The sequence below is a fragment of the Cavia porcellus genome, unplaced genomic scaffold (assembly GCF_034190915.1).
Source record: "Cavia porcellus strain 051 isolate PalLab524CR breed Dunkin Hartley unplaced genomic scaffold, mCavPor4.1 scaffold_27, whole genome shotgun sequence".
NCBI classification, from domain to species: Eukaryota; Metazoa; Chordata; class Mammalia; order Rodentia; family Caviidae; genus Cavia; species Cavia porcellus.
The window spans coordinates 10,283,981-10,307,881 of record NW_026947510.1 but is presented as its reverse complement, the minus strand read 5'-3'; the positions used below and the strand labels follow the sequence as shown (position 1 = coordinate 10,307,881).

At 35.4% G+C, this 23,901-nt stretch overlaps 1 protein-coding gene across 2 annotated transcripts in view; it reads left to right on the top strand.

The window, feature by feature from the left end:
* Positions 1-23,901, top strand: part of Cubn (cubilin) — a 254,814-nt gene that overhangs the window by 139,370 nt on the left and 91,543 nt on the right. For both annotated transcript variants that reach the window (XM_063237874.1, XM_063237875.1), the window contains 9 exons: positions 267-426; positions 2,121-2,234; positions 4,124-4,234; positions 5,511-5,639; positions 6,617-6,749; positions 15,072-15,277; positions 16,263-16,447; positions 19,366-19,558; positions 23,393-23,590. In XM_063237874.1, the coding sequence (XP_063093944.1) occupies positions 267-426; positions 2,121-2,234; positions 4,124-4,234; positions 5,511-5,639; positions 6,617-6,749; positions 15,072-15,277; positions 16,263-16,447; positions 19,366-19,558; positions 23,393-23,590 (1,429 nt within the window). The remainder of the gene's footprint in view (positions 1-266; positions 427-2,120; positions 2,235-4,123; positions 4,235-5,510; positions 5,640-6,616; positions 6,750-15,071; positions 15,278-16,262; positions 16,448-19,365; positions 19,559-23,392; positions 23,591-23,901) is intronic.

Here is a 23,901-nt window from a genome sequence, read left to right as displayed (position 1 = left end):
GGAGGAAGGAGGGCTGTGAAGAGGACATCATGTGTGAGACACCGGAGGAGACATGTGTCATAGTGAGACTCCTGTAAAAAGCTCTGTCAGTGCCCCTGGAAATAAAGACCAAGTCATTCTTATGGAACTGTGTGACAAGACAATAAATAAAGCCATTTCACTAGATCTAGCAAGTATGTGGCTTTCTGTTAGCTCTCCAGAATATGAGCTTCACAGTTGCAGTCCTGAAGTTCTGAGCCAGTTTTCCCTGTGTTCTATCCTTGTAGACATATGATGGCGTAAGCTCTACAACCACTCGCCTGGCCAGAGTGTGCGGAAGACAGCAGCTGACTAACCCCATCATCTCTTCAGGGAACAGCCTCTTTGTGAGATTCCAGTCTGGTGCTTCTAGGCAGAGCAAGGGTTTCCTAGCCCAGTTCAGGCAAGGCAAGTATCCTGCAAGGTCTCTCTGAGCACAGGAAAGATTTTGTTCAGTGCCCTTTTTGGTGCGATGATAAAATGGAGCCAATCCTCAAAAAAACAAATCACATCTCCTACTTCAAAGGAAAAACGTTAAATGAGAAAAATATGACCTAACAGTTATTCTGACTGCTGATACTTTTAACTTTATTCTTGTCTAATTTAGGCTTCCTTTGGATCTTCATATCTCTAAAACACATTGTACAGTCTCAAAGTTTTAAGAATAATACACAAAGGTGTCTTTAATGTTTGAGACAGATAAAAACATTTTTATCCAAATACATTGGCTATCACCCATCCAAGGTTTTATGCTTCAAGGAGATATATGACTATAAAGGACAGAACTTTTATGTACTGTACAGCCCGTTTCTAACTATGAATGGCTCTCAGTTCTGAACCCTGCAATTGTCCAATTGAGGAGTCAGGGCTGTTTTCCATTGTTTTGGTTCTGACTCACTGTTTCCTGATTTTTCCTCCATGGACATTTTGTCCATTGCTTTCATCTGGTCTTTGTCAAGCGATTAAGCCTCTCTATGCAGTTGTCAGATGTGGAAGAAACTCAGAGCTCTATGTGGTGATGAATTTTACATGGGTGGCTGAGATCACTCACTCCCATTACATTTAATCTACTTAGTCATTGCATTGAGCTCAGTGGACCTGCTGGTATTCTCCTGGAGAGCCCTGTGGGGGGATCGTATTAAGAGCTCCCAAAGACAAGCTGTACACTTTGGAGTGAGGCAGACTCTATATTTCTATCAGTCGCTCTCGGTGATTTCAGAGAGAAAAAAAGTTTCTTAATGCTTTTGTTTTCATTTTACACTTAATTATTGTCAAAGGTACTGCTTCAGAGTAAAAAGTTCCTGCTATTGCATAGTGGGATTGTTATAACAGCTTCTTCAAATTCTAATTCAAATTCATCTTCTTTCAAAGACACTTGCAAAAGACTCACTGTAATCGTGCCATTGAGGAGTTGTTCCTATATTATCACCACATGGCCTGGAAAATGAAACACAGACTTGTCTGGGTCCGAAAACCACTTTCCAGCAGGATTCCCAACTGCCCAGAAGCTCTGAGCACTTTAACCTCATCCACATAGGCACCTCCTAAGCGTCTTTGCTCAAGCCTCTCCCTCCCTGGTCCAGCCTTCTCATCCTCCAAATCCTCCTCTGTCTTTTTGAGAGATACCTCTTAGACTCACCAATGGCACCATATTCTGCATCTTCTGGTCTCTCACAGATCTTGGGAGCTTCTCTGATAATATATTCTTTTTCTTACTAAGTCCTGCTCTACTGGGTAATTATTTTGTTGAAAAAAAAAATAGAACTTTCATAAACAGCTTATTCCTAGGCTCCTGGTTTGAGGATCAACAGGGTAAGTAAATCAAAGCCAGAGTTCTGTTTGAATGATTCTGCCAACTCATAGACATTTAATCTGTTATTCTGTGCCATTTCTCCACTTTCTATAATTGAAGAAAATTGTTATCAGTGTTAAGTCTGTTCCATTTTCTGATGGTTTAAGTGCAATTTCCTTGGCAGAAGACTACCTTGGCATAAATTTCAAAAATTTTGAAAAATCATTTATGTTTTTACTCATGACATAATTGTTTGGTACCATCAGTAGGAATCAAAATTATATGACACGTGTACCTTTGTGTTCCACAGTCTGTGGAGGCTACTTCCTCACCAACTCCTTTGATACTGTTTCCTCTCCATTGTACCCTGCCAAGTATCCGCACAATCAGAACTGCAGCTGGACCTTCCAAGCTCAACCTCCATGTGAGTAACAAACATAAAAAAGGAAAGGCATCCAGGATAGATAGTGTTTGTGGGAAAGTCAGTGTATGAGTAATGTTTGTTTCAGTGACAACAATTGCTGTAACTTCCTTTTTGTTTGAAAGACCTAAACATTTCCTACTCTTATAAGGAAGTAATTTTTATTGTTTTGTCTTAATATAAATGTTTTTTTCTTAGCTGCAAAGCCTAGCAAGGGAAAATAAGCATGTGCACGCGCGCACACACACACACACACACACACACACACACACACACACACACTGTGCCTAAATATTATTTTTCTAATGAGTTGTAAAGCATTTAGATGAATGATCTCACTGCTTCACACACCCAGATCATAGTACAACAAACATATGTGAGATTGGGTATCAGCCAAAACAATGGACATGTGTGCCTTGAGTGTATTAGGCACTCAGGAACTCAGGACAATTGCGGAAAAAATATCCCTCACAGCAGGAGAGTGGAACACCATAGCCCCCCTGGTGTGCAAGCAAAGTGGAAACTAATAAAACTTGGTCTCTTCTGCAGCACATACATTAAAAAAAAAAAAAAAATCCAGCACAAGCCTGGAAGAAACACTCAATAGTACTCTTTTTCTTTTTGAAATCCTATCTTACTTCTGAACTGGTAACAGTCTAACAGTCTGGTTTTAAGTATTATTGTCCACATTTTACCAGCAAAAAAAATGAAGCAATAACCTCAAAGGACAGAGCAAAACAGCTCCAATGAAAGTGATCCTGGGGCCATTGTGAGTCCTTTTTTATTTGAGACCTGCCCTCTTTGGAGATTTTCAGAAAAAATTTATGTTTCAGATATAATATGGAAAAGTCTAACTCAGCTCTGCAATTTATGATCTGTTGAAAATAGGCAAGTCACTTAATGTAATCAATCTCAAGTACAAAAAATTTACAAAATGAAGAGTTCAGCTTAAATATTATCTAAATCTTTCATAACGGTGTTAAGAACTAACAAAGTGATAGTATCTTCATCCACTTGGTAATATGCAGGGCCATGATCCTTAGCCAATTGCAGATGGAGAAGGGAAAGCCCTAAATATGAGGTCCATAAAGAAGCCCCCTGTCTTGCTCCCAGCACTTCTGTGCCTAAAGATTATTTTTCTAATGAGTTGTAAAGCATTTAGATGAATGATCTCACTGCTTCAAGGGCAGTAACAGGAAAAGATCTTGTTCTGTAGATTAGGTGCCCTGGAAGAATGACAAAAGTGAAAATGTACCCAGGCGCTTGCTGTTCTGCAAGTAATTCAAAACTGTCTTGGTAAACTGGAACCTCTAGGGCACTAGCTGTGACCTTCAAGTAAACCTGAGTGTGCTGGGATGTGTGCGCCCTGGGGAAGGAAGGTCTTACTTACAAGGACATGTGGAGAGTCTTTTGAGAACGAATGCTTTGAGAGGGACACAGCAGTGACTGGTATAAAAACATGTAAAGACTGCTGTTTTCCAACAGCACATTTCCCACAGTTCTGTTGTTGTTTACTGCTACCAGCTCTTCAGATCCTATAGGCATTTTCAAAACTATGAATTCTGTTAACACTTCAGCCATTTTGGGCTGGGGATTTAGCTCAGCAGGCATAAGCGCCTGCCTGGCAAGCATGAGGTGGTAAGTTTGATCCCTGCTAGTGCAAAAACAAACAAACAAAAAAACACTTCAGCCATTTCAGCGAATCCTTTAGCGAACAAATTATGCTGTTCCCTGTCTTCATCCACTCGGCACAGATCTACCAAATTCCTTTTTCCCTCCTTGAAAAATCCTGTGGAATATGAAATTATCAGAGGTAAAATGTCTTCCCCTATATATTTGGTTTGCCAGATTATTCAATAATCTCCCATCATTTTTGCTTTTTTTTGTTATAGTCAATCATATTACTCTCTCCTTTACCAACTTTGGACTCCAGCATAGTAGGGGATGTACACGGGACTATATAGAAGTTTTGGATGGCAGCGACTCTGATGCACCCCTCCGAGGTACTGTTGACATCACTCATTTACATCTGTGGTTGTGGCTGTGTGCTATTTATATAACTCCATATTTACATACTACCATTCAAGGTTATAATGTTTCTAATAAATGTGAAGAGTGGCAATAAGCCAAGTAAATATAATTAGAGAATAAAAAAGCAGGGTTTAATATGGGGTTCAGGAAACCCAGTGTGTTTATATTCAAGGACATGAACAGTTTGTGTGTATTTTTAAAATTGAAGAGTTGCAAGAGAGAGAGTTGTGGGATAAAGTTTGCTTCAGCTTTAAATAAAATTCTTTCTGAAATTTCTTGTCTCTGTTTGAAAAAGAGGTTTTTGTGTATTCACATTGAGCATACTTCTTCTTTGTCTTCAGTCAAAGCAAAAAATTTAATTGGTTAAATTAAAAATCAGTCCTTTTGTTAGACATGCCGGTAAAATTAAAGTGTGCTCTTCTGTACCTTCTAAACTGTTTTCAAGCAAAATAATTTCAGAACTAATAAGTTTTGCCATCAACTTAGCAGTTTCTGAATTTTGTCACACAGACTTCTCCTATGGTAGTAAAAGACAGGCTGTGTCAAGAAGAGACTCATTTTGCTTATTGCCTGATTCCTGGTGCTTGGCGCAGAGCCGCCAATGAGGCAGCCAGTGAGCACCGTATGTGCTGTGCACATCTCTCATGGTATTTCCTGAGGCACTGGTCCATGAGTCTTTGGCCAGGGATGGGGTGAATTATTTAACAACCATCTATATAGTACTGCTTCGTGCTGGGTGCTATTCTAAGTATTTTATAAATAATAATGCACTCCTGTTCAAATGACATTATACCCTTTTATCATGTGAGAAAAATGAGGTACAGCACACTCCAAATCACAAAGCTAGTGAATGGCAGAACCAAGAGTTGAATTTGAGCCATCTGGCTCCAACAACCACACTTTTCTGCACTGCATTATACTGAGGTTGGTAAATATTAGTGTATTTATTTTGGCAGGTCCATACTATTTGGAGATTTTACCTGAGTTGTACTTGAGTTACTTTTGGAGCCAGATCATGTAAACTTCCCCTTTGTTCTTTATCATGCACCACGTAAATCATCTCTCCAATGCTAATATTTAGAGCTTATTTTGAATTGTCAGGCATTGTCTGAGAAACTAACAGGGATTAATTGGTTCTCCTAGTAATGGTTTCTTCTGAATGAGTGGTTCTCTTGTACCTTTGGTTGATGTGTTTATGGCCTCTGCCATATCATGGTTCATTCCTTTGTCATTACCTTTATCTCGTAGGCCGCTATTGTGGTTCCTCCATGCCCCATCCCATCACGTCCTTCAGCAGTGCCCTGACACTGAGGTTCATCTCTGATTCTGGAAGCAATTATGCTGGTTTTCATGCTTTATACACTGCATCAACATCAGGTAAGAGGCATGAGCAAAGGGTTACCAAGTCAGCAGGCTGTGGTAGACCTTTTGATTTGTTATTTGGGACTTTTTTACCTCCAAAGTTGGGAGCTTCTTTCTTGAAATCACCTCTGTGCCTAATCCTGTCTTCTTCCCAATTAGATGTACAGATAAATTCTAACAATAGCAAACTCTATGTAAAACTTTTTTTTTTTTTTTGGTACCGGGGACCAAGCTCATGACCTAGTGCTTGCCAGGCAGGCGCTTATGCCACTGAGCTAAATCCCCAGCCCTACAATAGCAAACTCTAAAGTGATAACATTGACTGGAAACCTGGTTGTGTTTTTAGCTAAATTTCATGTTCTCACATGACTGTGTCTTACTGATATGTTTGTTAAGGTGGTCCTTGACTGCTAATGTCTTATGGCATCTCTTATGAGTGAACAACCACATGGCAGTTCCCCCATCTCCTGGGCCTTGCTGCTGGGCTCAGGCAGGGTTTGGATGTTGCCAGGGAGGCACATGGGAGAAGGGGAGAGAGGAGCCACCAACACCAACTGGGTTTCTTAGACAGGAGGAATTGTATTAACTGTTAACTTTCATGTTAGTAAAAAACTGAAGGACAGCTGGGGTATGTGTTTTGGTGTTCCTCAAAGAAGTAAAAACTAGAATACTGCCATCCCTTCTAGGTGAGGGTTGAAGATAATCCTGGTCAGAAAAATCAAGTAGTTGTATGATTAAAAATCTTTTTTACCCGAAGTTACAGTTCACACAGAGAAACAGGCTCTTAGAGAGGACACTGCAGAGATTCTTTCTGATCCACCACCTCTGCACATCTTAGTTTTCAGTTTCAGAACCTTTCCTTTAATATGGCTTGAATTTAGAAAATGCTATATATCCTTGGATGCTGATAAAGGCTCTAATGTTCTTTCTTTATATTGTCATTCGCTTTTGATTTGTGCTCTGACATTCTATTCATTTCTCTTGTCCTCTAGCTTGTGGTGGAAACTTCCACATGGCTGAAGGCATCTTCGAGACCCCTGGCTACCCTGACATTTATCCCCCTAATGCGGAATGTGTCTGGAACATCTTCAGTTCCCCTGGCAACCGGATCCAGCTGTCTTTTACGTAAATCTTTTTTTATGATATATTGTTTCAGTGCTAATGAATCTGTAGGAAGGAAACTCTGTTACTAATAGGATTAACAATCAGTAGCATACGTGGTCAAGCAACTGCTAAAGAGAAGATGATGGGAACTTTTGGGAGTCTTTTTCAGATTTCCTTTGTTTGAGTCATAGTTTGGGTTATAAATAACTTGAGGATTCTCTCAACAATGGTCCTAGGGAGCTGTGTTAACACTACCAGGAATACATTCTTGAGCTCTTGGTGAATAAATGTATGGAACATTCCTGGTCAGGTACAGTAATTTTATCTTTTTTTTTTTTTTTTTTTTTTTTTGAATTTAGGCAGATTTCAGGTTCTTCCAGTTGAGAAATTCTCATGTCAATTAAGACTATTTTTGTACCTATGTATCTTATCCCTAACCTAATCCCCCTTTCTTCTTTTATCTGTCAGAATGATCTTGGAAATTTTTTGAAATTCAGTGGTTGATTTGTAAAGTCCGTTTGAAGCTGTAACATCTTTTGAATATGACTGAGAAATGGATTTAACAGTGGCATCTTACATTTTCTGAGTAGTCTTAGATTAATTTAAATAGCAATGATCGTAATTCCCAGAAGTAAATATTCCTAAATCCATAGCATATGAATGGAATGTTTTAATCAATCATGCTACTTTGGATGCTTAAGAAATCTGGAAACATAATACTTTAGTGTTTTGTTATCATTTTGAGTTAAATGTTATACACCATACTATATTACGTATTGCTTAGTTATAGTAGGAATTGCTAATTCTGTGTTGATGAGTCTGTTAGTAACATAATGTGGAGAGAAGGCTTGGAGTATACTGGCATATTCAACAGTCTTCCTCTTCCTCCTAGACATGCCCATCTTTCCATCAAGAACTGATAAAAATATGAGACAACAGTTCTATTTGTGGACCAAGTTCAAACATCTCAAATTGCTTTCTTTAATCCATGAGTCAGAGAATTCACCTTCAGAGTGCAAGTGGCATTGTGTTAAGACAGACACCCTCTGCATGTGTGAAAGCCAATGCAGTTTTAAGCTGCCATGTGGGAAGAAAGTTTTGGTTTGTTTTGATGTTTACTAAAAATGAAAAATTCTATTTGAGAACAAGTCTCTCTGTATAACATTCACCTGACATATATTTATTCCTGTATTCAGCAAATGCTTATCAAACCCTATTACATACTAAGCATTAGTAGTAAATACGTAGTAAGCACATACAAGATCGTTTATATACGGTGAAGAATAAGACGCAATCACCGTTCTTATAATGAATTCCAAGGCCCCTCCCATCCTTGCCAGGCCTCAAAACTTTGCAAATGAAATAACTTCTTTATTTGGTTTTTTCTTCTTAGTCTGCAACATTCATACTGTGGACCCCTCTAATGCTCAGTGACTGCCAGAAACTGGATTGGATAAGACACATAAGATCCAAGTTTGTGGCAAATTATTAATGAAGCAACATAAAACCTGTTTAATTAAAACCTCAAAAGATGTTAATGAACTTCTAGAACCACCATTAGGATTAAAGATGTCAAACTGAAAATACACTGTGTAGCACAAGGCTGTTGAATGTTAATTCTCCCAGTATTTGCTGTTTCTGAAGTGTCTTCTATTATGCTTCACAAATAAATGCCCATGGACAGAACTCTCCCTCTAGAGAATCCAAGAGTATAAATACAACAAGCTGTGCCCATTTTACTGTTTTATGGACATTAAGTCTTAATTTAATTACTGTATAGAAGAGTTCTTAAGGGCTCTGCCATTTCCTTTGTTACCTAGAAGAAGTTAAACTTCACTACTTTTTATGTTATTTGCTTGTATTTTATTGTTAAAATGAATTTTGCAGAACACAAAATGCTTCTTTTTGCACAGATGATAATGAGAAGGGCTTCCCGGCAAGGCCTGTGAGTTATAATATTCTTCCTTCATCTAAACTATATCCAGATGGGTTCTTAGAAACCTTCCCTGGGGTGTATGAGAAGCCTCAGGGAAACATATGAATCACATTAAATTCTAAAACATAGGGTTTGGATTGTGGATACTGTGGTGTGAAATTGAGCAGGGAGAAAAACTGGAGAAATTACGGTTGAGTCTGCAACAGACAGAAGAGAAAAATCCTTAAAAGGTTTTGTTTTTTTTTTTTTTTTTTTTTTTGGTAAAGTATATTTAAAGGAATTAACAAAAATTGTACTTTATGCTTGCACAGTGCTTTTAGAAAGTAGTTGGTCTTGATTCAACAATTGAAATGAAGTAATGAGAAACAGTGATTTTATTTTGCTTCGCATCATATTTTTACTAACATCTTAGCCACAGGGTAGACTTGCTTATAAGATGTACCAGCCTAAGAGCAATTGCCAAGAACAATAAAAATGTTTCTAAAAGTTTAGTTGAAAAGTTCTAATGAAATGTATCTTTTGCTGTTTAGCACTAGATTATTGTCTGATGCTCAAAAAAAGATCTCTACTTTGTAATCTTCTCGACAATTGTGCAGAATGTTAATAACACACTGATCACCTGGGGTCTTGCTAAAATTTCCATTCTGATTCAGTCAGCTAATGGAACATAATCCTTCATTCAAATAAGCTCTCTGGTCTTGTTGATGCTGCTGGACCATAATTTGAGCATTTACCATACTTAGAGTAGAAAGGTTTTAGAGGCAATTTCTTACAATTTAAATTCTGAGGAAAATAATCTTCCATTCTTCCCTGTCTGAGAAGCTGAAAAAAAAAATTTTTTTTTTTACCATATTTGACATTATTATGGGTAATAAAACTGAACCTAAATTTAAGCAACAAACTTAATAGTCATCCCACAGATAGAACAATTCCTGGTGAAAAGTGATGGTAGATATAAATGTTGTATTACAAAGCACCAAACTGTCAAGGAAGTAAAGACAAATGAGAGTTTGCTTTGCCTGATGCAGACATTTCCTGGTTTCTTCTGCTTTTCATTTGTTAATCATACTTACTGCTGTAACTACATTTAAAATACAGTGCTGGTGACTTGTTCTCTGATGACCCACTTTGATGGAATCCTGAGGTCCATAGGTTTATTGCTTTCTAGATAGAGACTTAACAATGCTAGTGTCTGGTTTGAAAAGCAAAGAATATACTGGAGTAGAGCAATTAGTTCAGTCTTGTGTCCTGCTCAGTAGTGAGCACACAGATGTGTGGTTGATACAGTGATTCCATAGAGGTGCATGAATTGGCCGAAGCCTTCATGCTGGCTGCAGGCCGGCATCCTATAACCCCTTAGCTGAAATGGAGCCCCTGGGAGCACTACACTTACCCTAGTGTTCAGTCTTGCTGTACACCATTTCAAGACTGACTGAGTGATACATACAGTGTACTACACAAGTGTATTTCCTGTTCTTGAGACATGTTTTCTCCCTTTTCTGATGGTTTTTTTTTTCTCTGCAGCCTATCCTCACTTGGTCTTGTTTTTCATTTTAACAAAATCTCCTTCCAACAACTGATAGAACAGTTTGCACCTAGCTTCTTCTACATTTTTTTCTTACAACTTAATTAATTTTCCTTTAAGAATTATCTTTAAATAAATATTTCAGAACAACAAAAGTTCCTGTCCATGTCCCTTACTTTCTAATCACAAGGGTAGTTCATATGTTGAATTTCGTATGTATCATTTCTGTTCACATTTCATACTTTTATCATGTCTGCATCCAGTAAGTACTATTTTCTGTTTTACATTGTACATGAATGGACTCATACTTATTGATTGAATTTATTAATTAATTTTGAAGGAATTATCATCTTCGTGATAGTGACACTTCATGTCCTTGAATTAGGGATCTCTCTATTGATTTAGCTCTTGTATGTCCATCAATAAAATTTTGTATTTTTTTCCATGAAGGTTTAAAAGATCTTATGTTCACATGCGCCTTATATTTTATTGCCATTGAAAATGATGTCCACTTGCAGATATAACCTGACTTTTCTACCTAAAATAAAGCCCCTTATTTTACTTTTATTTTTTTCTCTTAGAATTTAGAATTATCTCATTGTAGTGTTACTTATCTGAAGATTTCTCTCTTCCTACAATATAAACCTTTGAAAAAGAAGTGCATTTGTCTGTCTCTTGCTGTTGTTTTCTAGTCCCTAATCCTCATTGATGATATCTGACAATACTGTAGAGAGTCAAAAATATTTGTTTAAATGAAATTTTTTTTGTCTTTTTTTCATTTTTATTGGTACCGGGGATCGAACTTGTTTAAATGAAATTTTAAATTACAGTTTTTAAATGTTTGCTGATATAAGAAAAAGCATATTGGACATTTTGTTATCTGATCCAGTTACATTTCTGTCCTCTAAAATGATAATTTTTTTCTCATGTTTATTTTAGTAGCTAAAGAGGACCTGACGCATTGAGGTGCTTAACAAATATTTATTGAGTAAGCTCCTTTGAATATAGAGTTATACCTTATTTTTGTAGATAGTGCTAGATTTATTTTTTTTTAAGAAAGAAAACAATTCTTACATACAAAACTAGCTGATTATTTTTTTTTGCAAGAGTTAAAAGCACTCTGAAAAATTAAATTTACATTATGGATCACATAGAACTGTTTGTTTGTTTGTTTGCTTTTTCCCTAGTGGCACTTAAGTGCTGTCCCTCACTGTCCTGAGCCATCTTGTACTTGTGACAGCTTCGATGTGGCATATTCACTATAGCTTCTCTTTTGCAGTCTTTGCAGTTTTCATTGATTTTTCCTTTCCTTGTCTCATTGCACTGTCTGACCCATTAGTGCAGTGTGGGACTACAATGATAACAGGTGTCTTTGTGTTATTTCTGATTTTAAGGCTATACTTTAAAATGTTTACCTGTATTCACTGTTGATTTTTGTAAGCATTTATATAATTAATTTCCCTCAGATCTTAATTTTTATAAGTTTCATGATGAATGGGTGTTGAGTTTTATCAAGTATTTATCAGCAATTGCTGTCGATCCTTTTTCAATATATTTTTGCATCTCTTTGTGTCCTTTATCTCCTTTACTCCTTTGTTTTGTGGCAAATAGAACTTTTAATGTTAAATTTTGACTCAGACTTAAGATTTATGAATTTTACAAATTGCTTCTTTTTCTGTCTCCTTTGTATTTGCATTTCTTAATCCTAGAATCTTGTCCTTAAACAGACTTTTGCATCCATGAATTCAACCGAGTATCAAAAGTAATTTAAAATATGCATCTGTAATAATCTTTTCATTATTCTTTAAGCAGTATACTATACTACAATTTATGCATTTGTATTATATTAAGTATTATGAGTGATCTAGAGGTGATTTAAAGTATACAGGAGGATATATATCTATCATATGTAAATGCTATGTCATTTTGTATAAGAACTTGAGTGTCTGCAGATTTTGGCATCCATAAGCATCTGGGAACCATTACCTCACAGACACTTGGAGACCCACTTACATACAGGCGACCTGGTAGTTCAGCTCCAGGGTCTATACTAAAATCCAAACCTGCGTGTTACCTCCAACAGATAGCGGTACTTTCATTAAGTTCAATATATCACAAAAATATGTTCTGCTCTGCCCCTTGTCATTACCATGGTAATTTACTGCAAGGTTAATGTCTTAAGCCAGGTACCAACTATTTAATTTTATCAATCCATATTCCACAGGTTTTTATGGGGAAATATACCATAACATAAAATTTACCATTTTAGCCGTTCATATGTGTATGACTCCAGCATTAAGTGCATTTGCTGTGTTATACAACCATCTCACTGTTCATTTCCAGAACTTTTTCATTATCACAGTAGAAGCACTCCACTCATTAAACAAATCCCCAGTTCTTCTCCCCTTTTTCTTTGGTAGCTCTCTGTCTCTCTGGATTTTCCTGCTCTGGATTTCAAAGTAGAATCATATAATATGGGTCATTTGCTGTTTTATTTAACTTAGCATAATATTTTTAGAGTTCATCCATGTTGCGATGTGTGTCAGAATTCAATTCCTTCTTAAGGATGAATAATGATTGTGAGTGTTACATTTTCTTTATCCACTATCTCTCAGTGGACATTTGAGTTGTTTTCACCTGTTGGTTCTTATGATTTATGCTATTATGACTATCAGTGTATATGTATCTATTTGAGCAGATGCTTTCAATTCTCTTGGGCATATTCCTAGAAGTGGAATTGCTGGAACATATGGAATTTTGTGCTCAGTTTTTAAGTACAGTTTTGTCCTCAAAATGTTTTATACAATGGGTATACATTTTATATTCCCATAAGCTAAGCACAAGGATTCTGCTTTCTCTGTCTTTATAAACAATTCTTTTTTTTATCATAGTATCTTATCTTAGTGGCATGAAGTGTTAGGTTACTGTAGTTTTAATATGCATTTGCTTATCAACTAATAATGTTGAGCATCTTTTCATATTATTATTGGTTATTCATGAGTCTTCTTAGGAGAAATGTATTTTCAGTTCCTTTATCATTTTGATTGGTTATTGGTGCTTTTTTGAGCTGCAAGAATTATTTTATATTCAAGATACTAGCATTATCATATGTTTTTAGTTTTCTTGGATAAATATTTAGGAGTGGAATTTTTGGGCTAATTGGCTATGTGTTTGATTTTATAAGTATCTTCAAACAATTATTCAAAGGTTGTATTACTGTATAGTCCCAGAAAGAACATATGTTCCAGATGTTTGGCATGCTTGCCACCATGGGGTCTTACCATTGTTTTGTTTTATTTTAGCCATTCTGATGGTTAGTACCATGTTATGGTACTAACGTGAATTGCTCTGATGACTAATCACATAGAATGCTTTTCATATTCTCATTGGTTTTCCTTTATTTCAAATTCTCATTGGTTTTCCTTTATTTCAAATCTTTTGTCCATTTTAAACTTGTTTGTAGAAATTTCCATTGCATTCCAGTATGGGTCTATTGTTAGATATATACGGTTTATATTCTTAACGATGAAAAAATTTTTATAAAGTCAAATTTATTGATTGTTTTATCTTATGACTAGTGTGTTTTGTGTTTTAGCTAAGAAATATTTGCCTATGCTAAGATTGCAACAATAGTCTTGTTTTCTTCTAGGAATATTATGGTTCTATATTTGTATTTATCTCTAAGAAATATTAGTTTGTGCATGTGAAGGAACAGGAGCTGAGACTCATTCTCTCTCTCTCTCTCTCTCTCTCTCTCTCTCTCTCTGTCTCTCTCCTCGCCTTTCCTCCCCTCCTGTCCTCTCCTCTCTTCTCCTCCCTCTGGTTGTTAAAATGCCATTTTCCTCATTGAGTTCCCTTGCTCCGTTGCATTGCACTGTATTGACTATTTGTGGATTCTCTGCTGAATTTTCTTTTCTGTCTCACTCATCTCTTTGTCTACCCTTATACGCACTCCACATTAGCTTGATTATCTTTAAGCAATCAGAAAACGTTTTAAGATGCTTTCACTTAGCACCTACCTGTTCCTCTCTTTACCATGTTTCTTCTGAAAATCATGAGATCGATAGATGTTTTGTCAATCCCCTTGCCTCACAGGTGCACAGTATAAAAGAAGCTGAAGAGGCCACATTTGTATACCAGTCTGCATTATTGAAAATCTCATATTTTTCTCTTTCCAGAAATCAAGCACACATGCCTTTCCATGGCACTTAATCTCTGCCAAAGTCATCCCATTGTACTGCTCTGTGTACCCGTGTGTTCATGGTTTTGTGGTACTAGCCAAGTTAGCTGTCCCACAGGTTCCAGGGAGCCTCCCCCTATTCTGCGTGTGAGCCTCTGTAGGTGTGTGTTCTCAGCTCACTGCCCACACTCCCCAACCAACTAATGACCATGTTTTCATCTTCAAAATCTCTTCAAATTTTACTGCAACCCACATTCAGATGCTCAAAATTTTCATGCCCTTGTATGTATTTATTTGATGCTGGGAATTGAACACAGCATGAAATAAATGACTAGTGTGTTTTGTGTTTTAGCCTTTTGCATGCTGAACTAAGCATGTGCTCTACCACTGCACTACAGTCCCAGCCCCTTCTTATGGCACTTCATACCTCAACTGCACTCATGTCCTACCTTTTTTTTTTTTTTTTCTGTATTTTTGCCATTTATCCCACCAAGAAGAAAACTCCTTGAAAGCAGTATCTCTTGTCTAGGGATTTCAACAAGTTTGAGTGAAAAAAATTCTTTTATGTAGCTAAGGAATCTGATCAAAGTTAAAAAAGTTTTTAAAAAATGAACAAATTAACAGACATATGGTGCAGGATGATCCTAAAATTCATTATATCAGTTTTATCCTGTTTAACTACTATTTTTCTTTCCAAATCAGATCTTTTCAGTTGGAAGACTCTCAGAACTGTAGCAAAGATTTTGTGGAGATCCGAGAAGGGAATGCCACTGGCCACTTGGTAGGAAGGTACTGTGGAAGCTCCCCACTCCACAACTACTCGTCTGCTACCGAGGATCTTCTGTGGATCAGATTTGTTTCAGATGGCTCACACAGCGCCATGGGCTTCCAGGCCACATTTACTCTGAGTAAGTCGGTTCTGTTTTAGTCATGGCTTCTGAAGTATGTGCTACAAACTAGAAATGATACGTTTTTCTGAATGCATTAAGCAAGACTGTTCTTTTGTATTGTGGAATTAATTTATTATATATTGGAAAAACTAAATTATATGTGAGTGGCTCATTAAGAGCAAGTGAGGATATTTTTGATGGTGTAATATTCCTTTTAAGCTCTAGTTTGTGCTTGATATTTAATATTTTTTTAGGATAACATGCTACAGAGTCTTCTAGTACAGCTCAGGCATGGTATATTTCTATTAAATGTATTTCATTTGATCTCATAAACTATATTTGCAAATTAAATATCTTTATTATTACCTTCGAGTTGATTTAAGTGCTCAAATATAATCACTACAGAGTATCTTCCCAACAGAGATAAAATGTTAACTGTTTTTGATTGATTGATTGATTGACTGATTGATTATAGTGCTGGGGATCTAACTCAGGGCCTTGAGCATGCTAACCAAGCACTCTACCACTGACCTACATCTTCAGCCCTATTTTTGTTTTTTAAGTCAAGTTTTGCATAGTTGGTTTCTCTGTGCGTTCAGTTTCTCTTATGTTTAGAATTTGAAAAGAAAAATTTCCTTTCTTTTGTAAAACAAAGTAAAATAGATAAAACAAAAATAAAGAATGGGGGGACCTTCTCTACATTCCTGTGTTCCCTGAGGAATAGGGAGCTCTTTTCACGTGGGAAATGGTCACCTCTTTTCATACGTTGTAACCTGCTACGGATATAGGATTCCATTTAGAGAAACACCCTTCTCCAAGGAATTAATAGGCAGCCTGGAAACCAAATCGGAAGCAGTATTTCTTTCAGTAGTCAGAAAAGAAATCACAGTCGATTAAAAGTCCATCCTTTTTAACTTCACTTGCCTTTTGTGTTTTCTGTTTTTTCATTTGATTAAAGAACTATTCTAAATAGTCTGATTTATTACTCTGTTTTTCCTCCTAGTATTTGGCAATGATAATATTGAGGGAACTCATGGGAAAATCGCTTCTCCTTTCTGGCCTGGAAACTACCCCCATCATGCCAATTATAAATGGATAGTAAATGTGAATGCTTCTCAACTTATCCATGGTAGAATCTTGGAGATGGACATTGAATCATCATATAACTGCTATTATGACACATTAAAGGTGAGTTTTCATGTGAATTACATATTTATAAATTTTGATATACTACAAGTCCAAATTAATGGCTATTCAAGCAATTGAAAAATGTGTGGAATGGATGGTCTGCCACAAATCATGATTACTGCCTGTTAATTACCTATACAAAAGTGATTGCAGTATCATTTATTGTTTTCTATAGTTAAAGGATATTTTGGCAGTATATTACTTTACTTGTTGGGCTTTGTCTTAGCATGCATGTGTGCCGTAAGTACTTATTCTATCTTATATCCCATTATCCTATTTGCTCCTCTGTTCAAGAATTAAAGATTTAAAGGACTATATAAGAATGAATAAATATAAAAATTTACAATGATCATTGTCATCCAGACATTGCACATTGTATCAATTCCAGAAATATCGGATCTGCGAAGGTTGGGACCCCATCTTGTGCATCTTGTATACTCAGTGCCTTTGGCCCGACCAGATTTTTACAAAATAATTTGTACAAAAATAATTGCCCCATATTTTTTCTTTCTAAATTTTGTTCTTCCAAAGAATGTATGTAAATGACAAACACAGTACAACATTATTTTAATCAAATACATGGTGTTAAACAGAATTCTGAGATGTCCCCAGATTCAAAACTTGTACATACGTCCTCAGAATTCCTCTCTCCTTGAATATGAACAGGACCTGTGACTATGAGGGTTTAGTCCTTTCAGGGATTATGTGACATTACATAAACAAAAGATCATGCTGCTGATTCAGGGAAGTCAGCTAATATGTTGTGAGAAGTACACAAAACTAGGAACTGAGAAAAGCCTTCAAGAGCTAAGAGTCAACTCTGTCCCATATGCAATGGAAAAATAGATCTTGTTCCATAACCACAGGTAACTAAGTTCTTGAAAGAAAACCTCAAGTTCTGGACAGGACCATAACTGATTAACATCTTAATTCTGGCCTTTTGAAACTCTAAGCAGAGTCCACATATGCCATGCCCAGACATTTTTTAAATGAAAAAAGAATAAAAATGATGATATAGACTTTCAACACAAAATAATAGATTAACAGTGATTAATATTTTGTGTATTATTATCTTGAGTATTGATATAATTGCTCAGCTTTACAACATAGGCATGAAAAAATGATCAAACAGTGAAAGCACAAATTTTTTTAAAGAATTCACAGAGATTAGTAGTATAATTATCTGCATATAAAATATATCATATATATTATCCATATGATCTTTTCCCTTCTTTCTTTTATCCTTTCCCCATCCCAGGTGTTCTCTCCTTTTGAGCACTTTGTTTCTTTTTCACTTTCACAATATCTACTGTACATTTTGGATCTTATTTACTCTGTTTTTTGTACTAGAGCAACAATATAATGTTTATACATGCAAGTATGATTTATTTCACTTTGAGAATGGTCTGAAATTGTATCCATTTACCTATGAAAGCCTTGAGTTTGTCCTTTTTATAGCTGAGCAATATTCCATTGTATAAAAATACCACATTTTTGTCTTTCCCCACGCAATAAACAAATGTCAAAATGGATCAAAGATCTAAATATTTACTGGATGACAAGGTAGGTAGAAGTCTTGAAGACACAGGGTTATACAGAGAAATTCTCATGAAAAAAATTCAAACTGCATGAGAAGTTCTTTAAAAAATCAACATCTGGAATCTCATCTTATTGAAAAGTTTTTTCCGCACCAAAAGAAATCACCAACAGAGTGAGAAGACAGCCCACAGAATGGGAAATAATTTTATAGCCAACTGTCCCTCAGACAAAAGACTTATATCTAGAACATATAAACAATTGAAAAAAATCAGACTCCCCAAATTCAAAGACTGAATTCAAAAATGGTTATTTGAGATGAATATGCACTTCTCAGATGAAGAAATACAAATGGCAAGTAAATATATGAAAAAATGTTTCAATTCACTGGTCATTTGAGAAATGAAAATTAAAACAACACTGAGATAACATCTTACTCCAGAAAGAATGGCTGCCATCAAGAAATCAACCAATAACAAGTGATGGAGGGGCTTCAGGGCAAAAAGGCAAGCTGCTCCACTGTTGGTGAGAGTGCAGATTGGGGTAACCCGTGGAAATCAAGGTGGAGATTTCTCAAAACACTAGGATTGGAGGTTCCATTCCACCCAGCTGTCCCCCTCCTGGGTATCTTCCCAGAAGAACTGAAAACATCATACCGCAGCAATACATGTTCACCCACGTTTATAGCAGCACAATTTGTAATAGCTAAATCTTGGAAATAGGCCAAATGCCCATCTACTGCAAAATGCTATGGATTTTTCAAAAATGAAGTTTAGTAGAAGATTTTATAATTACTATTGCAATGAAATTGTTGCTAATTATTTCAAAAGTATCACAAAGCAAGCCTCTAAATATGTAATTAAGTATTTTAGACCAAATGAAAAGCAATTTATTGGGGGTTTTGAGTGTGCTGAGTCCTGTAGTTGTGATTCTTACACTGATTATTTTTTCCTTCTGTGGAGAAAGAAATTCTTTCTGGATACCTGTCAACTTTCTCTTTTAAACCTGTTCTCTTCCTTGTCATTTTCCTTTTTTTCTTCTTAATTCCTGCCTTCAGTGCTCCAAACCATACTTATTAAGTATTGTCATTGTGTAGCTATAGAAGGTTATATTATTCCACTGACAAATTTTACTGTAAATGGTTCAATATGCTATATCCTACAGAGGATTAATTTAATTGCAATAAAGATACACATCTCTTGAAACACCTTAAATTATTTGCAACAGTATTTTGCATTTAAAGACTTTCAGTTTTAAACTGAAGATGTTTGTTTATTTTTTGTTATGATAAAATTCTAGTAATATAAACTATCTTTTAAGGGTTTTTTTAGAAGAAAAATCGAGATATAAGCAATGTTCTATTATCTCCTTTTTCCATGCAGATTTATGATGGTGTTGGCATTCACTCTCGCCTCCTTGGAGCTTACTGTGGTACTGAAGTTCAATCTTTTAGCTCCATGGGAAATTCTTTGACATTTCAGTTTTTGTCTGACTCTTCAGGCTCAGGGAAGGGATTCCTTTTGGAGTGGTTTGCAGTAGACCATCCCACTGGACCTTTGCCTACCATTGCTACAGGTGTGTTTGGTAATTGAAATTCTTCTCAGGTCTGATACAAGTAGACCAATGTTTCAAAGGCCTCTTCATAAATACACAAATAAGAATGGGTCGGGGCCCATACTGCTTCTCCACATGGTCAGGGGTCTTTTCAAATTCACAAATACTTACATGTTGTAAAAATGTTGTATTGGGGCTGGGGATTTAGCTCAGCGATGCCTTGCAAGCAGGCAGTCGTGAGTTCGATCCCTGGTACCAATAAAAAAACGAAAAAGACAAAAAAAAAGTTATATTGTGCCTGAAAATGCAGGTTTTTCATTGTATTTTCATACAAAGTAAATTTTTGATAACCATAACATACTCTATCTATAATTTCTAGAGATGATTTAAGAGCTGAAAATTTGATTTGCAAATAACACACACATATTCATAAAAGTACTGAAATATCAATGAATATAACTATTATTCCCTAGGTTTTATTCTGTAAAAATACCACACATGAAAATTTTATTAAAACTAGTAAATCTTAATACTTTAAAATATATTTGCATATCAAACATACCAATAGCATGCCACATGCACATATTTAATTTAATGCAATATATATTTGAGGATATATTATGAAGTAAGAGCCATAAACTTCTGGAATCATGACATATATACTTCTGGAATCATTAGAAAATCGATTCCTTCATAAAAGTGATGAGAACACAGATAAAAACTGTCAAACTCAACTTTTTGAGACCTCTAGAAAGTGACCAAGCTGAGGTGTAGTTACTCAAGAAAATAACAGTCTGAGCAAAAAACGGTCAGTGACTTTTTAAACACCCGTCTCTTTCTCACTCCGCTAGTTTTGGAGTAGTTTTACAACAGCTCCACAACCAAGACACCAGCAAAAACCAGCAGTATAGCAGCTTAGCAGCCATGCATTGCAGTGGAGGGGCACTGGAGCTCCAGGCCATTCCTGTCTCCAAAGAGTTGCCATTATTTAATCTACCTAGCAGCTTTCTGCAAAACTGCTTTCTCACATCTTGTCTTCACTTGACCCACAAGGGTACTCTACTTAAACACCCCTGTCCCTGAGATGTTTCTGAAAATAAATCAGGGTCAGCTGTCTAACATCACAATTGCATGAAGCAGTGATACCAGTTACGGCTAACGAGAAACTGACCAAAAAATTGGGGAATGAGATATCAGCCTGGGGATTTAGGAAGCTCTGACATATTTCCAAGACTCCAGAAACATATACACAGGTATATAGCTGTGCCAGGACATTGGGCCCCTACAAAGGAAAAGAAGTAATAAAAAAAGTTGTTCCAGAGAAACTCAGGATATTTTACTTAATAACGATTTTAAGTCAAATATTACAAATATGTTAACTAAATAATGATGTCTAGAGAATTAAGGAAAAATAAGAAAATAATGTCTCATCAAATATAGATTATTGAAAATGGTAGGAAAGTATTTTGAAAGCATCAGAAATTTCAGTTGATTAACTATATAAGTAAACATAAAAAACAGTATAAATATATTTTCATTTGTAACTGTACTTCTACTGTCTGATTGGTAAAGATCTCTGAGCAAAGCAATATGGACATTCCTTGTTGAATGATCAACTTCTGTTCCATGATTAATAAATGAATTGGTTCTAAGTGACGAATTGTATATAGAATGTACATTAAAATATGCAGAACAAAGAAATGAACAAGGGAAATTCCAACTCGATGATTTATCTTTATTTGTATAACTTACAGTTCCATAATGTGTAACAAATATAAAACTACAGTACTGTTCTGTGCTATATAATCAGCAAAAATTACACTACTGTATAAACAAGGTATAACGTTCCAAAGAAAGATACTGAGGCTTTGTAAAAAAGATACACAAAACTGTACCAAAAAAAAGAAAAAAGAAAAAGGTTCATATGTCCAGTCATTATATGGGTAGATCACTGAACAAGGAATGTCTGTAATTATAAAACTGCCTCGGTAGGCTTGTAATATTTAAATATATAATTTAATGACAATTGCATAAAGGGTGAGAAAGGAAGAAATAGGATTATACAGGATAAATATCTGTAATTTGAAAATCTGAAGTCTGAAATGGTTTGAAATCTAAAATTTTTGAATATTAATGAGACTGTCAAGAATCTTCAGATTGCAGATTTTATGTTTTCATTTTAGGGATGCTTAGCTCATTAAGTCTTTGCAAATATTCCAAAATCCAAATAGCGGCAAAATTTAAAATAATTCTGGTCTCAGGTATCGTGGATAAGTGATATTTAACCTGTATTATATTACAGCAAAATTTGTAAATTATTTAAATTATTAGTATTAATCTAAACTACTTTGTTTTAAATTAGATTAGTTATAGTGGTCAGAATACTTACTAAGCAAATAATTTGAGAACATATGGTAAAATAAACGAGTAACATGTATTCTAGAAAAAATGTATTTAATATTTATTAGGACACACAGTAACAGATTTTGGTGAAGATATAGAACAATTGAGTTCTTCTGCATATCTGGAGGCTACTTTGTAAAACCTTAGTCTGTCCCCAAAAATGTAAACAGAGTTACCTTATTTAGCAATTCCTCTTACTTACACACGCAAAAGAATTAAATACATGCCCACACAAAAGTGTATATATGATTGTTTATACTGGCATTATCTAGACAAAAAAAGAAAACAATGAAAACAAGTCAAATATTCATTAACTGATACATAGAAAAATTAAATGTGGTTATTCATGCAATTGAATAAAATTCACTTTTTAAAATGAATTGAAGTAAATACTGATATGGGCAATAATATGGATGAACCTTGATGCTGATAGGCAAATTATATTGAGAAATAAAAGTCATGGTTTCTGTTCAGGAGGATGAACATACTCTAAAATTAGTAGAGGTGTTTGTAAGGTTTTTTGAATATGGTAAAAATGATCAAGATGTATGTTTAAAAAAGAAAATTTTGCAGCATTCATGTAATGCAATAAACTTATTACTGAAAAAAAGCATGTACAGATATTCCTTGTTTGATGACCTATCCATATAATGACTGTTCAAACTTACGGGGGTTCCTGGTTTGAACTTACAACCTGTCCTTTTTTGTATAGTTCTGTACATCTTGTTTATAAAGCCTCACTTGATTTTTTTGGTACTATGCACCTTGTTTATAAAATAGTATAATTTTTGTTGATTATACTGTACATTTCAGTACAGTAGTTTTATGTTCCGTTATGCATTATAGCACTGCATGTAAGAGTAATCAAGTTGGAGTTTCCTTTGACCATTTCATTGTTCTGAATATTGAAAAGTACATACTATAAACAGTTCCTGATTTAGCAAACAATTCATTAAACAATCTGGCTGCAGGAATGGAACTCTGTAGTTAAATGAGGAAACTATCAAATATATCTAAAAATAAAGGCTGAAATTTTGCTTATGTTTTTCAATTTTTCAGATTATAAAAAGGACCTCAAAATTACCTAAGTATAAATAACACAGTGAATAGCTCTACTAAGAGAAGTATGTGAAATATGAGTGTAATTCCTTAGATGGGTGGGGAGGATCCTGTATATGTATTCTTTATGCTTAGCAGATAGTCAGCATTCAATAATAAATAACTTGTATGACAAAATTATGGTGAAAAAGATCATAATGTATTTTTGTTCACAAAAGACAAACTTAAGAAATTATGGCTGTGTCAATAAGTGAGTTTAATGCAAGAGCTACTGATTTCTTTGAGAAAATTGCTTCTATTGATGGTTTGTTTTCCAACATAGGGTCATCACTTTAAAGTAAAAAGGTACCAGTTGCTTTTCCAACTTCTGAGATGTTGCTTTTCATTCCACAGGTGCTTGTGGAGGGTTCCTGAGGACAGGAGACACGCCTGTCTTTCTTTTCTCCCCTGGCTGGCCAGGGAGGTACAGTAATCGTTTGGAGTGCTCATGGCTTATTCAGGCTCCAGATTCTACTGTGGAACTCAACATTCTCTCAATGGACATTGAATCTCACCAAACATGTAGCTTCGACAGTCTTGTGATAAGAGATGGTGAGAAGCATTTTAAAAGATTCTATTTTGTAACTCTGACACACAGTTAATACTTAATTATCATCATAGTTGCTTATTGCCTCTGTCCATTTTGTGTAGAATTTTATGGATACTGTGGTCACTAAAGCCATTATGCTGAAAACAGCTTCAGTTTCTGGAGATTGTAAGGCAAATATTAAATTGCCGGTCACAAAATGTCAACAATACTGGGACATTGTTAAGAGATAACAAAAGCTTTTCAAGAGGCCTAAGTAGGAGAGAATAGTATAAAATTTCAAATTGTGCTGTATTTTTTAAATGGAGAAGTTTTG